Source organism: Mobula birostris, chromosome 23 (genome assembly GCF_030028105.1).
Source record: "Mobula birostris isolate sMobBir1 chromosome 23, sMobBir1.hap1, whole genome shotgun sequence".
Lineage (NCBI taxonomy): Eukaryota > Metazoa > Chordata > Chondrichthyes > Myliobatiformes > Myliobatidae > Mobula > Mobula birostris.
This window is the reverse complement of record NC_092392.1, coordinates 48,424,589-48,441,680: the sequence shown is the minus strand read 5'-3', so window position 1 is coordinate 48,441,680 and position 17,092 is coordinate 48,424,589. Positions and strand designations below refer to the sequence as shown.

Genomic DNA, 17,092 nt, shown 5'->3' with positions numbered 1-17,092 from the left:
CTCGGCATATATGACAAATAAACTTTTATCGGGTTTCTAGCTGGATACAGGTATTGATTGTAACTGATATTTCGATTACAAACTCTGCCATCTTTATCAGGGATGATGCCTAGGCATGTCTAGTCCAGTAGTACACATACCCCGGTTGTCCGTCCCTCCTGACTGGTTAGTCTTCATCCAATCAGGTTCCCACTGTCCCACCTTGGTTACAATCAAATACCAGTTCTTACTTAAAGTGAAGCCTTCATCTTTGTTAAACTTCTTTTCCTTTAATTTTATTTCAATGGCTTCCTTCATCAGGCAGTCCCAAAACCCACTGGCGTGGCACAGTAGTTTTGTGCCGTCAAAGTCAATCCTATGGCCATTGTGAATGCAATGTTCTGCTACCGCCAATTTTTCTGGGTAACCCAAATGGATACACCTCCTGCAATGTTCTGCTTCTGCTGACTTCTCGTCGAAGTTAAAAAATGGAAAGGTAAAAGAGAGATAAATTTGCACTCATGAGTCTATTGAATGCACAGTTAATAAAATCCTTTTGGAATACAGTCACTGTTATCAAAGTTCAAAATTCAAAGTAAATTTTATTATCAAAATACATATATGTCAGCATATACAATGCTGAGATTCATTTTCCTGTGGGCATACTTAGCAAATCTATAACAGGATCAATGAAAGATCAACCAGGGTGTGCAGAAGACAAGAAGTTGTGCAAGTGCAAATATAAATAAATAGCAATAAGTAATGAGAAAATGAAATAACAAGATAAGGTGTCCTTAAAATTTGATCATTGGTTGTGGGAACATCTCAATGGATGGACAAGTGAGTATAGCTAACCCCTTTGTTCAAGAGCCTGATGGTTGTGGGGGGTAGTAACTGTTTATAAACCTAGAGGTGTGAATCCTGAGGCTCTCGTACCTTCTACCTGATGGCAGCTGTGAGAAAAGAGCATGGCCTAGGTGGTGAGGACCTCTGATGATGGATGCTGTTCTACGACAGTGTTTCATGTAGATATGCTCAATGGTTGGGAGGGCTTTACCCATGATGCACTGAGCCGAATCCATGACCTTACCCTACAGAGACTCGTAGAGTAATACAGCACAGACAGGAAAGGGTCCAGAGACGGTTAACAAGAATAATCCCAGGTATGAAAGGGTTAACACATCAGGAGCGTTTGATGGCTCTGAACCTGTACTCACAGGAGTTTAGAACAATGAGGAGGGTCTCATCGAAACTTATTGATTATTGAAAGGTCTTGAAAGGTGGAGATGGAGAGTCTGTTTCCAATGATTGAAGACCAGGGGGCACTGCCTCAGAATGGAAGGATGACTTTTAGAACAGAGATGAGGAATTTCTATAGCCAGATGGTGGTAGATCTGTGGAATTCATTGCTGCAGACGGTTAATTAGTTCAAGCGAAGTTTGATGGATTTTTGAGTAAGAAGGACATCAAAGGTTACAGGGTGAAAGCAGGAGAATGGGGTTGAGCAGGATAATAAATCAGCCCTGATGGAATGGTAGAGCAGACTTGATGGGACAAATGGCCTAATTATGCTTTATTGTCTTATGTATCAGGCCCAAAGCATCCATGCTCACCTAAGCCTTGTCTTATTTACCCAAATTTGGCAAATATCTCTCTAATCCTTTTCTATCAAAACCTGTTCAAATGTCTTGTTATACCTGCCTCAACTACTTCCTCTGGCAGCTCATCCCATATACTCACCACCTTCTGAGTGAAGAAGTTACCCCTCAGGTCTCTTTTAAATCTTTCCCCTCCCACATTAAACCTATGTCTATAGTTTTTGATTCCTTTCCCTGGGAGAAAATCTGTGTGGATTCACCCCCTCTGTACCCCTCACGATTTTATACACCTTTATAAAGTTCCACCCTTAGTCTCCTATGCTCCAATCTATGTCATTATTTGAGGATGATCAGCCATGATCACAGTGAATGGTGGTGCTGGCTTGAAGGGCTGAATGGCCTCTTCCTGCACCTATTGTCTATGTGTCCATGTAAGACTTTCAAGGACTCTACAACACATTTTCTCAGAATTATTTTTTCATTTGCACAATGATTGTTTGGCAATCTTTGTTTATGTTTAGTTTTTCATAAATTCTATTGTACTTTACTTTTCTGTAAATGCGTGCAAGAAAGTTAATCTCAATGTAGTATATGGTGAGATATACTACATGTACTTTTATAATAAGTGTACTTAGACTTTACCTAGGCCTTTGCATCCTGGTTACATTCTGTCAAATGCAAAATGCTGGAATTCTCCAAATTCCTGGTAATTTTTTCCCTTCTTCCTTCTCTTCTTCACTTCCCCACTCTGGCCTCTTACCTCTTCTCCTCCTCAGCTTATCACCTCTCCCTAGTGTCCCTCGTCCTTCCTGTTCTCCCATGGTCCACTCTCCTCTCCTATCAAATTCTTTCATCTTCAGCCCTTTGCCTTTTCCACCTATCATCTCCCAGATTCTTACTTCATCATCCCTCCCACACCCACCTGGCTTCACTTATTACCTTCTAGCTCGTCTCCCTCCCCTCCCCCCCCCACCCTCTTATTCTGGTATCTTCCCCTTTCCTTTCCTGATAAAAGGTTTGACCCAAAACGTCAACTGTTTATTTATTTCCGTAGATGCTGCCTGACCTGCTGAGTTTCTCCAGCATTTTGTGTGTGTGTGTGTGTGTGTGTGTGTGTGTGTGTGTGTGTGTGTGTGTGTGTGTTGCTGGGGATTTCTAATGTCTGCAGGATCTCTTAACATTCTTTCAAATCTTCTTTGCAGCCTTTCCTGCTTAATGACGTTCTTAATAATAGGGTATTCAAAACTGTATACAGTACTCCAAGTGCAGCCTCATCAATATCCTGTACAATTGGAAGGAAATATAGCCACCATTTTATGGACAGCAATATTCCGTAAATAGCAATGAGGTGAAAACATTATTTTGGTGGTACAGGGTGAGGGAATCATCCCTCTCGTTCTTCAGAGAACGTGTCCAGGGTTTCATTTAATATTTCACCACAGAGAGAGTAGTAACTTCAGCATCATGACTCTCCTTCAATCATGTACAGTTGCACAGTTGCATCAGACCAAGTGTGTATGTGTTTGATCTGTTACTTGGGCTCAAATCCTCTGACCCAGTAATTCAGTCAAGCACTTAAATCACAGCAGTAATATGATGGCTAATTCAACTGTGGCAGCAGGAAGCTGCTGTCGAAAACAACATGAGTGGGATATAGGGTACACTCCGACCTGCACTCGCTTTGAGCGTGGCTTTTTGCCAAGTGCAAGGGCTTCTTCAAATTCCTCCTGTGGTGGTCCAGCAGAACCACAAAATCCAGACATTATATTACAGTATTGTCAATACCGTATCATAATATGTTTGGAATGGTATGGAGAATTTCGAAGCTGTGTTCTGGGAGCAAAAGTGGTGGTCGAAGCTGACCTCTGCAGACTCTCTGCCCCAGTGGTGGAAAAGCCCGTGGTTACAGCCGGAATCCCGAGAACTTACAAAACCAGAATGGAAGCGAATCCTCCCCATGCCTAAGAAGAGAAAGTGATAAACCATAAACTTGCTGCATCTTCATTGATTTTTGCGTGCAAAACCTGGAACAGGGGTCCCCAACCTTTTTTGCACCGTGGACCGTTTTAATATTGACAATATTCTTGCGGACTGGCCGATGGGGGGTGGTGGGGAGGGATGGTGTTCAATTAGGGTTGTCAACTTCCTCACTCCCAAATAAGGGACAAAAGTAGCAGTCAAATATGGGACACTTGTGTTTACCCCGAGAAAGACTACCATGACCATGAAGCCTTGCACGGGCACCTGTGTGCACATGTGTGATGTGCGCATGCAAGTATGTGCCGACTTTTTTCTACAAATCGGTTTTGGCTTAATCTTCCCAATTCTGTTAGTGAAACTACATTATACATACATTATTTCTACTTTATATAGGCTGTGTATTTATCATATCGTTCCTGCTTTTACTATATGTTAGAGTTACTTTAGGTTTTATGTGTTATTTGATATGATTTGGTAGGTTATTTTTTGAGTCTGGGAAGGCTCAAAAATTTTTCCCATATAAGTTAATGGTAATTGCTTCTGTGCTTTACACCATTTCAGCTTACGAACGGTTTCATAGGAACGCTCTACCTTAGTGAGGGAAATACGGGGCAAGGGCGGTCCTGTATGGGACAAACCAATTTAGCCCAATATATGGGGTGTCCTGGCAAATACGGGACAGTTGGCAACCCTATGTTCAAATTCAACAGTGCGTGACAGGGAATGAGGAAAGGTGCAGCTGACTCATATCATTTCATACCGCCAAATCATATCGTTTCTTCCCGGCCCGGTGGCACATGGTTTGCGGCCCGGTGGTTGGGGACCACTGACTTGGAAGATTTATTTCATTATTAAAGAAACACTTAAAAGATATCTATTATCTGTATATAAAATTAAGCAGATCCTTATTAGAAAATTCCAGCCAATTTGCTTACATTTATAATCTATAATAGCCGGGCATCTTTTTTTCCCCACTGATCCTGTTTGAGGTAGGTGTATTAACCAGAACTGAGCTACAGGATTCTTCAGGTCTGTGTGAAAAGGAATAATAGATTTTGCAATTCTCCTGATAAAAGCCACCTTTAGCAATGTGGCTCAGAACTGCTGAGAGGTGAGAGGTCTTCATGTTTTTGGAATGTGACTTTAACATTCAGACTTCTGACTCAGAGGTGAGAATGCCAAGGTCGCTGTATATTAAAAAAACTGCCTCTAGCGATAATTGAAAGAAAACAACAGGTTTCAGCAATTGAAAGCGCAGCTCTGATTGTGTAAATAGAATATAAGGACAGTTGTACTCGCTGCTGTTGTGATCAGTCAGAATCCCTTCCTTCCTATTTTATGTCTTTAGCCATTGTCAATCCTGTACACGTTTCTGCAGAAATCCAGCCCCCACTTTGCAACCGATCTATAGTGGGCGGTGCTACTCGGTGTCAATGGCACATCCCACCCCAGTTGGAGGACGCATCTCCTCTAACTGGCTGAAAGGCAGGCGAACTGGCCCACCCACTCCCCTCCGTTCGCAATCCAGGAGTGCAGCCCATTTTAAATTTTGTAGCTTTAGTCCGCACAGAATTGTGTCCTGAACTGGAGTGTTGCGGCGGATCAGACGCGCGGGGGGCTGCAGGAGTTCTTGCGGACGATAGTGGCAGTGGGTGGGTTTTCTCATGGTTGCAGGGGCAAGAAAAAGTATCCATAGATGGTGACTCCGCCGGCGAGGCCGGGCTGTGGCTGGATGCAACAGTGGGATTCGAGTCTCGCAGCAAGTCTATCCCCGTTTGCAAACATACAGCGTTACGAACTGCTGGATGCAGAGTTGGGCGAAGCCCCCTCCACTTCCCCCGTCCCCCTCGGTTATACCCTGCCTCGCTGCCTCTTCCCCCGCCGGTGTCAGCTTGCAAATTGCAATCGCTTGCAATGCACTGGTTGAATTGAAAAAGACCCCCCGATTGCAGTGTGCCAGTGATACCGTTAGTCAGCACAGCATTTACAGTGATGGGCATTTTCAAAACAGTCCCAGTGCTCGAACGTGCCACGCTACTGTGACCCAGTGCGATCAAGCCGGGCGAATCCTGTCAGTTGTTTCGCGGGTTTGTTAGGATTTCTGATGCTGATGTGATGGTCAATTTAAAGTAACTTTCGCCTCCCCCCCCCTTTCCCCACCCGCAACCTTCCTTCCACACAGAGGGGGTCGTTCTCCACAGGGACTGAGATGGTGAAGTTTGCCTGTGGCTCGAATTGCTTTATTGATTGAATTCACCAGTCGCTGTACCATGGCGAAGAGTGCCGAGGTGAAGTTGGCCGTCTTCGGGAGAGCGGGCGTGGGCAAGTCAGGTAACTAAAATAAGCTAGATCTCCGGAGTCGATATGTAACCAAGACAATTTGTTACAAGTTGCCCAGTGTCATGCTCTCTCTCGTGGACGCATAGTTGTAAATCACCGTTACAGGCAAATACGCTGTCACTCAGCACAATATAAATTTGTCAACAGTGGGGCCATTTGTTTTAATATTTATGTCTGCGGGTTTTTGATTCTTTCTCCGGGATTTCCTTCCTCAGTAGTTCCCGGCCATGCGTGCTTGAGCGGGGTTACTGCCGCACAGGCTGCGTCCCACTGATACAGACAGACTGCACTCCGCGTTGGCATCCAGTGCCGGGTCCGGCTGGGTGAAGTCAGATCAGTAAGAACCATCTGTGGGCGAGAGGGATACCAGCGTGGCTTCTCCACATCTCCAGGGACTTTTTATTGAATCGCACGCGTATTTATTGTTGCCGATTGCGGAGAGTGGAATTTGAGCTACTGCCGATCGGAAATCGCGCTGATCTATTCGATATGAGCAAATGAAAAATCTCGATATAAATTATAAATCGCTGTGTACTTTATAGATTATGTAACATTAACGCGCGATCTGAGAGCAAGTGTCGGAAAGTTTAACAGTGAAAAATTCTTACACCAAATGGTTGCTTTCTCCGTAGTTTCGACCTGCCACTCTTGTCCAATGAAATCTGGCAAATGTATGCCCACTCTGATTTGATGTTTTTTATGAGAGAAGAGGTGTACGGTATTTATGTTTTTTTTGAAGGTGTTTATTTTCTTCAGCAGTAAAATCTATCGTTTTGGTCAGTGCGGTAAGTATTTTAATTTGGGGCCCTTGAGATCAAATCCCATATCCTGCCCCCCATTACAGGATGAATTACTTATTTTTGACACATGGGTTGAAAGCTGGGAGTTGGATGTAACATGCCCAGCTTTCTTCTGTTCTTCTGTTAGGCAGGAAATGGACTGCAGTAAATAACTCTCCAGTTGACTGGAGGTGTCTAGGTGTCTGTAGGGACTTCCATACTGACCTCCCCTCACATCTCAGCTTCCCACACCAGATGAAAAACCAGGACCGGACTTCGAATTTCAGATAAGGCTGCTTTAGTCCTGCTTCCCAGCCCTAGCAGCAGGAATCTGGCATGCATCAAGTTTTCAAATATAGTGGATGGCAGACGAATGCATGAATAATCAAACCCTTGTGCAAACAAGCTGCAAAGTCAAGGGAATAGAAAATTCTGAAGATGGTGGTCGGCTGAGGTTAAATCAGAGGTTGTGAACTATTTGCATAAAGACTGAACCTGACACACGCGGTTCCTCCAGCATTTTGTGTGGACTACTCTGGAGTTCCAGTAGCTGTAGAGTCTCTTCTGTTTGCAGCCCACTTATCATGTAGCCTGTTCTGAATTGTACAGCATCTACTGAAATGTTCTCTATAAAAATGCAAACACTTGACAAGTTGGTGGCTGTAGGAAGAATGGCATCATTTACAGATCCCAGCACCATACTGCGGTAGCAGTGACACTGGAAGAGCAAAGCACTAAAGACTTCCAGCACTATGCTTCAGTGAAGATTATATGAATACAGGTAAGCAGTAGTTAATGGTTACTTTGAAGACCATTGCTACGTACCCCGTAACTGGGTTGCCAAACCAGCTGAAATGGACCACGTGTTGGAGTCTGGTTTAACAGAAACTAATAAAGTTTTTATTAAAGAAATAAGTACCACAGTACTCTAATTGTAAGGATATAAATGCAACAGTTAGCAATGATAAAACACACATGTACGCAGAACTAGGGTAATAGGAATCAACCAAGCTCTATCACAGTCTAGGGGTAAAATGATCAGTCTCAAGTGACGCAGAGTTCAGTTCAGCTTAGTACAGTTCGCAGTAATCGCTATTGTGCCGTTGGAGAGAGAGAGAGAGAGAATATGCAAATCTGATTCAGCAGACCTTTGATGTTCTTTGCAGTTGGGTTTCGGGCGGACCCTTTTTATGTCTTCTGTAGTCACCAACTGTGACCCCTCCGTTCCGGATATGATCGTTCTTCCGCGGTGAACCTGGCACCCAGGCAAGGGCAGACACACACACCAGGTTCCCACCGATCGTATCCTTTTCACCCTGTGCGTCTATGGTCGATTCCCGCGACCAGACCTCCAAACTCCCACCAACTTGGGGGCACACCGCTCTTCCAGGGTCTCGTTATCTCGTGATCTCGTGGTGTGTGTCGTGCCTGAGCGAATCTGTTCTTTTTATCCCCCTGCTGGGGTATTGCCTGTCCATCAAACTTCAAACAGTTCAGGTTCAAAGCAACCGGTCTGTCAATATTCTGAATTCTGTTTTCTTTCTCGTTAGTCTCTCTCTTCTCTCTTATTAGCATTTTGAATGTTTCTCCATTGTCTCCCTTATCTCTCTCTCATTAGGATCAATCTTCTGGTAACTTGGTTTGTCATCACACCATCTTTAAATCTCTGGGCACCTACTTCTCTGTGTTTCTAAAAAAAACCCTGCATATCTCCTTTAAACTGTTTCCTTCTCAGCTTCAACCTATGGCCTCTAGTATTTAAAATGACCACCCTCGGTAAAAGACTCTGTCTACTCCATCTCTGCCTGCCATCATTTTATAAACTTCTATCAGGTCTCCCTTTAGTCTCCAGAGAAATCAAATCAAAGTTTGTCCAACCTCTCCAGATACGTAGTGCACTCTAATCCAGCCAGTATCCAGGTAAGAAGGTGACCAGACTGAGAAGTCCCTGACTTGCTGATTTGGTTGGGGGCTGGGGTGGGGGAAAGGAAAGTATGCACCAAGAAAAACAAAAAAAAAAGCTCGTTATAAATTATCCTCACTTTCACTTCATGTCCCCCAATAAGACAAATTAATATCTATCCAATGAACATGGAACATAGAGTAGTACAGCACAGTACAGGCCCTTCGGCCCACAATGTTGTGCCGACCCTTAAACCCTACTGCCCATATAACCCCCCCCCACCTTAAATTCCTCCATATACCTGTCTAGTAGTCTCTTAAAAGCAGTTGTTTCTACACATCTTGGTAGTTGGGTGATTAACCCCCAGATTCTTCCTGTGTGTGTGTGGGGTGTGGCATTCAGTCTTGCCTTGCAGAGCATCTTTGTACAGTGTAAGGAGGACTGGCCGTGGTGCTCTCAGACAGACAGAACTGATTTTGCTCTCTGCTCCCATTTATGACTGTCATTGCGTCACTTGGGTCCCAGTTCCTTGCTCAAAGACTGCCAAGTGTCATTCAGGGAGTCACCTGGTTTCCACTGGTCGAGGTTTACCAGAAAGCTGTCTAGATTAGAGAGCCTATGCTTTACTTTTTATTAGGTTAGGTCTTTCCAGACCTTCAAGCCGTGTTGCCCCAGCACCCCCATTATCCCTGAACCCAAACCAACGACCTGTTAACCTACCCAGTACGTCTTTGGACTGTGTGAGGAAACCAGAGCACCCGGGGAAAGCCACGCATTCCAGGGGAAGGATGGACAAAGACTTAATGAAGAATGACACTAGAATTGAAGCTCTGAATTCTGGAATGCCCCGAGTTGTAATAGCGTTTTGCTAATCGCTACGATAAGACCATAAGACATAGGAGCAGAATTAGGCCATTCAGCCCATCGAGTCCACTCCACTATTTCATCAAGGCTGATCCTGGATCCCATTTAACCCCATACACCTGTCCTCTCACCATATCCCTTGATGCCCCGACCGATCAGGAATCTATCAACTTCCGCTTTAAATATACCCAGGGACTTGGCTTCAACTGCAGTCTGTGGCAGAGCATTCCACAGATTCTCCACTCTTTGGCTAATAAAGTTCCTCCTTACCTTTGCTCTAAAAGGTCGCCCCTCAATTTTGAGGCTGTGCCCTCTAGTTCTGGTTACCCTCGCCAGAAGAAACATCTTTTCCACACCCACCTTATCTAGTCCTTTCAACTTTTTGTAGGTTTTAATGAGATCCCCACATATTCTTCTGAATTCCAGTGAGTACAGGCCCAAAGCAGCCAAAGGCTCCTCATATGTTAACCCCTTCATTCCTGGCATCATCCTTGTGACCCTTCTCTGGGCTGTCTTTAATAACAATACATCCTTTCTGAGATAAAAGGCCCAGACTGTTGACAATACTCCAAGTGAGGCCTGACTAGTGTCTTATAACACTTCAGCATTCTCTCTTTGTTTTTATATTCTAATCCCCTTGAAATAAATGCCAACATTGCATTTGCCTTCTTTACCACAGACCTAACCTATGAATTAACCTTCTGGGAGTCTTGCATGAGGACTCCTTAAGTTTCTTTGCACCTATGCTACCTTACCGTGGTGCCTAAAAGGAGAGGTTAGATAAACTGGGGTGGTTTTCTGTGGAGCAGCAGAGTCTGACAGGAGACCTAATAGAAGTTTATAAGTTTATGGGAAGCATAGGTAGAATGGGCAACTGGTATCTTTTTCCCAGAATCGATATGCCTAATACTTGAGGGCATGTGTTTAAGGTCAGAGGGAGTAAGTTTAAAGAGATGTTTGGAGCAAGTTTTTCTATACAGGGAGTGACATGCCTAGTATCTGCTGTCAGGGATGGTAGTCAAGGCTAATGCAAAACAGGCACTTGAAGCTCTGGAATAAACTCATGATTGTGTAAATAATGGAGGAATATGGACATTGTTTAGGCAGAAGAGATTAGTTATGTATGAAATTAGTTTAACACAACTTTGCGGGCTAAGGGGCTTGCTCATCTGCTGTATTGTTTTATGTGACCAACATTTCTTAAGTGGATCTCGTGTTGCTAATAGTGGATGGGTGTGGATGTTTAGGAAGATATTATGGCAGAATTGCTTTACTGTGTTCATTCGAAATAATTCCAAATGGTAAATTTCATACCTGAAACTCCAACTGCTCATCTGCATTGAAGATCCGCATGGCCTTTCCCACTTGATGGCGTTTTACCATTTGGCTTCAGGGAATGGATATAGAATTCCCACCCTGGGCAGAATGGTTAGTGAAATACCACTTCCTAGTAATACACCACAGCTATCAATGTGATCTAAAGCTTTTGCTAGTTAATTTGTGCAGGAGTTAAGATGACCTTGCTTGCTGCTAGTTTGTGAAGCATTTCAGTCTTTCCATGGAGTGCCGGAAGCCTCAAGAGGAAATACGTTGAATAGATCCTTTATAAGGTGAGGCATACTGTGGATTTTTTTCAATGATTTTGATTCTAATGCAATTTTAATGGTTTTGAATTAAACTTTGATGGCACATTGTTAAGAACAAAAAGCTGGTGAGTGTATTGAGGTAGGAAATAGCAACCAATCAGATAGTTCAATGAAAAATAAAATTATTGTACATCAGATAAGGGAAAAGAATGAAGGCAGTTGGCTCCTTATAAGATTATTATATGCAGCAAGAACTAAAACATAATGATCGGTTGAATAGAATTGTACAGTAGCGGAAAGAAGTTACAGAGGACCCCTCCAGTGTTAATAGCCTCCCTCTAACTCACGTAAAAGTGTACCCCCTTGCCTGCTCACAGAACTGCATAGGATTAGTTGCTAAGTATATTCAAGGCATGGACCGATAGTTCTTTTAGACATTAAAGAAATCATAGTGTGGCCTATGAAAGAGATTAAGCAGGTTGGCCTGATATTCTGTAGAGCTTAGAAGAATGATGTGTGGGCACGTGGCCAAGTGGTTAAGGCATTGGACTAGCTACCTGAAGGCCGTGAGTTCGAGCCCCAGCCGAGGGAACGTGTTGGGTCCTTGAGCAAGGCACTTAATCACACATTGCTCTGCAGCGACACTGGTGCCAAGCTGTATGGGTCCTAATGCCCTTCCCTTGGACAACATTGGTGTCGTGGAGAGGGGAGACTTGCAGCATGGGCAACTGCTGGTCTTCCATACAACCTTGCCCAGGCCTGCGCCGTGGAGAATGAAGACCTTCCAGGTGCAGATCCATGGTTTCGCAAGACTAATGGATGCCTTTACTTAGAAGAATGAGCAGTCAATTGGCAACATATTACCTGCAGCACCAGAGATCGCAACACACTCAACCACTACTGTACTACGAATTTCTACTGTTCCATGCCTAGACTGCATTTTGGGAAACCTGATGGCTTGGTGGTGGTCCTCCTACCTGCAGAGGCTAAAGGCTAATTTATACCTCTGCATCAACTCGACGCCGTAAGTACGCGAATCCTACGCAGAGCCAATGCGGATCCCTACACCGTAGCCTGACGCGCACCTCTCCCAAAATGTAACTACGTGTTGCGGCAACGCAGACCGAACAACTGTGATTGGTCTGCCTGGGAGCATCGCATTTCCTCCTACACTGCAGTAGCTTCCAATTGGGCGACTCAAGGGCAGGGAAGGAACTCTGGCTGCAATGCTTTCCATAAAGCTTTACAGACCTCCGAAATTATGGAGGACACATTTCGCTTTTACGAAAAAAGACGCTCGCTTTTAGACCTGTTTACCCCGAGAAATACTACCATGACCGTGAAGCCTTGCACGGACTGGTGCGTGTGCATGCGCGATGTGCCGGAATTGCAGAGCGATGTAGACACACCAACGCACAAGTATAAATGCTCACAACATGTGTAGGCCGCTTGCGTAGGTTACGGCGTCGAGTTGACGCACAAGTATAAATCAGCCTTAAAGAGCAAAGCTCCCGAGATTAGGACAACAAAGAGGTGATTGCTGGAGGCAGAGGATCTGAATAAGTGCACTAAGGTTGTCATGGATATTATAAAAACAATCATTGATGAATGTGTCCCCACAAAAGCATTCAGAGCTTTCCCCAACCAAAAGGCCTGGGTGAACCGTGATATTCGTACTGTATTCTGCTGAGAGCCAGATGGGTAGCATTCAGGTCTGGTGACCAGGTGGAATACAAGAGGTCCAGGTACAATCTCCAGAAGGCCATGTCATGTGCAAAGTGGCAATTCTGGACTTAACTTTAGTCATGAAAGGATGCTCAACAGTTATGGCAGGGCTTGAATGCTATCACCTCCTACAAAGTGAAACCAAGCAACATATGTGATAACAGGGCTTTGCTCCCAGATGAGCTCAATGCCTTTTGTGAGGGTACCTCCACGAGCCCCAACACCCCCATGATGACCCTGAGGTCTCTGAAGTTGATGTGAGCAGTCTTCAAGAGGGTAAACCCATGGAAAGCGGCTGGCCCAAATGGGGTACTGGTCAACTGGTTGTAGTGTTCACCAGTATCTTTAACCTATTGCTTTGGCGGTCTGAGGTATCTACCTGATTCAAGCAGGCTTCGGTTATGCCAGTGCCTAGGGAGAACTTAGTAACCTGCCTCAATGACTATCGCCCAGTAGTACTTGCATCCACTTTGATGAAGTGTTTGGAGAGGCTCGTGATGAAACATATCAACTCCTGCCTGAGAAGTGACTTGGGTCCACTCCAATTTGCCTACCACCACAAAAGGTCAACGGCAGATGCCATCTCATTGGCTCTTCATTCAACTCTGGAACATTTGGACAGTGAAGTTGCATACATTAGGATGCTCTTCATTGACCACGGCTCAGCATTCAATACTATCATTCCTTCAAAGCTAATCAATAAGCTTCACGACCTTGGCCTCAATACCTCCTTGTTTGGATTGGCAACAACATCTCCCCCACAACCTCCATCAGCACAAGTGCACCACAAAGCTGTGTGCTTAGCCCCCTGCTCTATTCACATTATACTTGTGACTGTTAGGCTAAGCACATCTGCAATGCCACATTAAAGTTTGCTGGTGACACCACTGTTGTTGGCCAAATCAAAGGTGGTGACGAATCAGCATATAGGAGGGAGACTGAAAATCTAGTTGAGTGGTGCTACAACTCAATGTCAGCAAGGCCAAGGAGCTGATTATTGAGTTCAGGAGGAAGAAACCAAGGTCTATGAGCCAGTCCTCATCCGGGGATCAAAGGTGGAGAGGGTCAGCAACTTTAAGTTCCTTGGCGTATCATTTCAGAGGAATTGTTCTAGATCCAGCATGTAAGTACCATTATTTGGAAAGTATGGCAGTGCCTCTACTTTCTTAGAAGTTTGCAAAGATTCAGCATATCATCTAAAACTTTGACAAATTTCTATGGGTGTGTGGTGGAGAGTACCTTGACTGCTTGCTTCATGGCCTGATATGGAAACACCAATGCCCTTGAATGGAAAATCCTACAAAAAGTAATGTATATGCCCCAGTCCATATGGGTAAAACCCTTTCCACCACTGAGCACAGCTCCAAGGAGTGGTGTCACAGGAAAGCAGCATCCATCATCAGGGACCCCCACCACCCAGGCCATGCTCTCTTCTCACTGCTGCCATCAGGAAGAAGCTACAGGAACCTCAGGACCCACACCACCAGGTTCAGTAACAGTTATTACCCTGAAAATGTTCCCCTTAAGGTCTGTGCATGTGTGCACACGCACTGGTCTTTTGTGACTGGTGCATAAAGGAATTTAAACTGCGCACCAAAGGTTGTCACCCTCTACCTTGTTGGCATGTTAAGTATATTTCACGATTGTTCACAGTCACATTTCTTTTTGCGGTTTCTGATGCAGACGACGTTGGCAAAGTGGAGTTTGTGATGATTTGTCTGTAGCTTTTAGAACTGGCTTATTTATACTGTTTTTATTGAAGAAATTATTTAATCACTATGTCGAATTCCACAGAAGTAAAGGGTGTGAAGCACAAAAGATCTGCTCGTTCACTTAAAGGGGAATGGTTTAATGAAACAGTAGAAATTGCTACACCAAAAGCTCATGAGGTCAGGAATGTGCATTTAAGAGAAATATTTAAGTACAATAGAGAAACTGGTATTATCTGTGTGTATTGTCATAGTGTATATGAAAAATAAGATTTATTGATGTGTGTTATTTTATTTCTCCTAAACAATGAACAACAAACTGAACTTGGTAGTTTATTAACCTTGGAATAGCTTCAGGTTTACTTCCACTTAAAAATTCAGTGTGCACATGTTGTTGTCACAGAGCAAAAAGTTGCACAGCACTAGATTTTTGCGCACACTGCTCATTACAAATTAGAGGGAACATTGCCCTGAACCGTCAGGCTCTTGAACCAGAGGGGATAACTTCACTTGCCCCATCACTGCACTGTTCCCCTGACCCATGGATTCACTCTCAAAGACTCTTCATCTTCTGTTCTTGATTTATATTATTACTATTTCCTTTTTTGCACAGTTTGTGGTGTTTTGCACACTGATTGTTCACCCATCCTTTTGGGCGTGGCCTTCCATTGAATCTGTCGTTTCTTGGATTTATTGAATATGCCTGCAAGAAAATGAATCTCAGGGTTGCATATGGTGACACATGTGTACTTTGATAATAAATTTAACTTGATCTTTGAACTTTGATCTCACGGAAATTCTGCTGGGACTGAAAAGGCAAGAGGCAGTGATGATGATTTTCTGACTGGGTTATCGAGAACAAGGCTCAAAACAGCTATTGGCCATTCCGATGAGAAGATCTTTCTTCATCCAGAGGTTATTGAATCATTGGAATATTTGCTCAAATAGACTGTGTAGGCAAACTTGTGGAGTGCAGATTTTGATAGAATTTTGGGTGAAGGAATTAAAGGATGAATATTAGTTTAGAAAAATGGTACTGAGATACAAAGTCAACTGTAATGCTACAGAGGGCAGAGCAAGTGCAAGGGCCGAGTGACCTTCTCTTACTAGTTTCTTATGTAGCTGTCACAGTAATGGAAGACAGCAGAGGTGGCATCCTGCCTTTGAGTCAGGGGCTCAATGTTTCAGGTCCTGCTCAATAGATGAGAGCGTAATCTCATTAGTTACTTCCATGCTCTTAGGATGAGTTTCCAAATAATAACAAACATGTACATTATTGATCTGGTCAATAGTTACTTGTCAATCAGGATCACTAAAATGTATTATCTAAAGATTTTTAAAGATTAGCTTTATTTGATACGTACATCAAAACCTACAGTGAGCAATCCCATCAAACCCTTTCGCCCACTTATTTCCCTGGTAACACTGGACAGCAAAGATTTTGCTTCCTGAACACTTTTGGGTGTATCTTCTGGATTTTGGGCTGCTGATCATGAAAGTCACCATGAAATTTCCCCATCACACACCGTTTTTGTGAAATCGCCTCTATTTGTTATTTCAATTCAATTCAATTAAAGTGTTGCCCACAATGTAAACTGAAAGGTTGTATATGTTGTCCAGGCCTGCTTAGACAGGGCTGATGCTGCGTGGCCGGACAGGTTTTAGAAAGGCTATAAGAGCATCACGCACACACCATTCTATGCATTGCGTTTACGCGTATATCAGATTGCGATCACGTTGATGCTCAAGCTCTGCACCTATAGCATATTGCGTGTACTCATTATAATAAAGTAATTACATTTTCAGGAGTATTTGTGACGGCAAAATGTCTTGTCAATGCTGCAACATGATACTTTCTCTTATATTTGTGGCGAGTATATACTTAGACCTCAAAGACGGACCATGACTTCTCTTATTAAGAAAGCCAGTGAGCTCTACTTTAGGTATAAAATTGGTGACAGGGGCAAAGCCTGGGCTTCTGATATTTTTTGTGTAACTCACGCTGTCGATCTTGGAGCTTGGCTCAGAGGTACTCGGAAGTCAATCCTGATGATATGGGAAGGGCAGAAGGATCATGTGACAGACTGCTACTTCTGTCTGACCAATGTGTCTGGCTTCTCCATTATAAACAAAAAAATCGATTAAATACCCCAATCACCCTTCAGCCATGAGATCTGTGCCACATTTCAGTACCAAAGCTACTAGAGATATCGAGTCTAGAGGAGACAGACTGAGATGCCATAATGCACGAGCCAGGAGTGGAAAACGAAACTGATACCGATACGGATTTTGAACCCTTTATGTAGAGTGAGTCTCATCTGATAACTCAATCTGAGTTAAATGACCTGGTTAAAAACTGGATTTATCAAAGACAAAAGCAGAATTACTGGGTTCAAGTCTACAAGGATGGAATATGCTGTCACAAAACACAAAAATTTCCGTGAAGGATTTTGATATTTGAGACAGATCCCAGAATAACTGATGCCAAGATTAAGGAAAGGATTTTTATCGGTCCACAAATCAAACAGGTTATCAAGATCTTCCAGTGGGACAGGAGAAAATCACATGCAAGGCATTCAAGGATGTTGTTGAAAATTTTCTTGGCAACCAGAGTGCACCAAACTATGTG

At 43.7% G+C, this 17,092-nt stretch overlaps 1 protein-coding gene across 1 annotated transcript in view; it reads left to right on the top strand.

Annotated features, from left to right (window-relative positions):
* The first annotated feature begins 5,056 nt into the window (after nucleotides 1–5,056).
* The window catches only part of rerg (RAS-like, estrogen-regulated, growth inhibitor), a 71,876-nt gene continuing 59,840 nt past the window's right edge, over nucleotides 5,057–17,092 (top strand). The window contains exons 1-2 of the mRNA XM_072240993.1: nucleotides 5,057–5,209; nucleotides 5,740–5,888. Of these exons, the coding sequence (XP_072097094.1) occupies nucleotides 5,828–5,888 (61 nt within the window). The 5' untranslated portion in view covers nucleotides 5,057–5,209; nucleotides 5,740–5,827. The remainder of the gene's footprint in view (nucleotides 5,210–5,739; nucleotides 5,889–17,092) is intronic.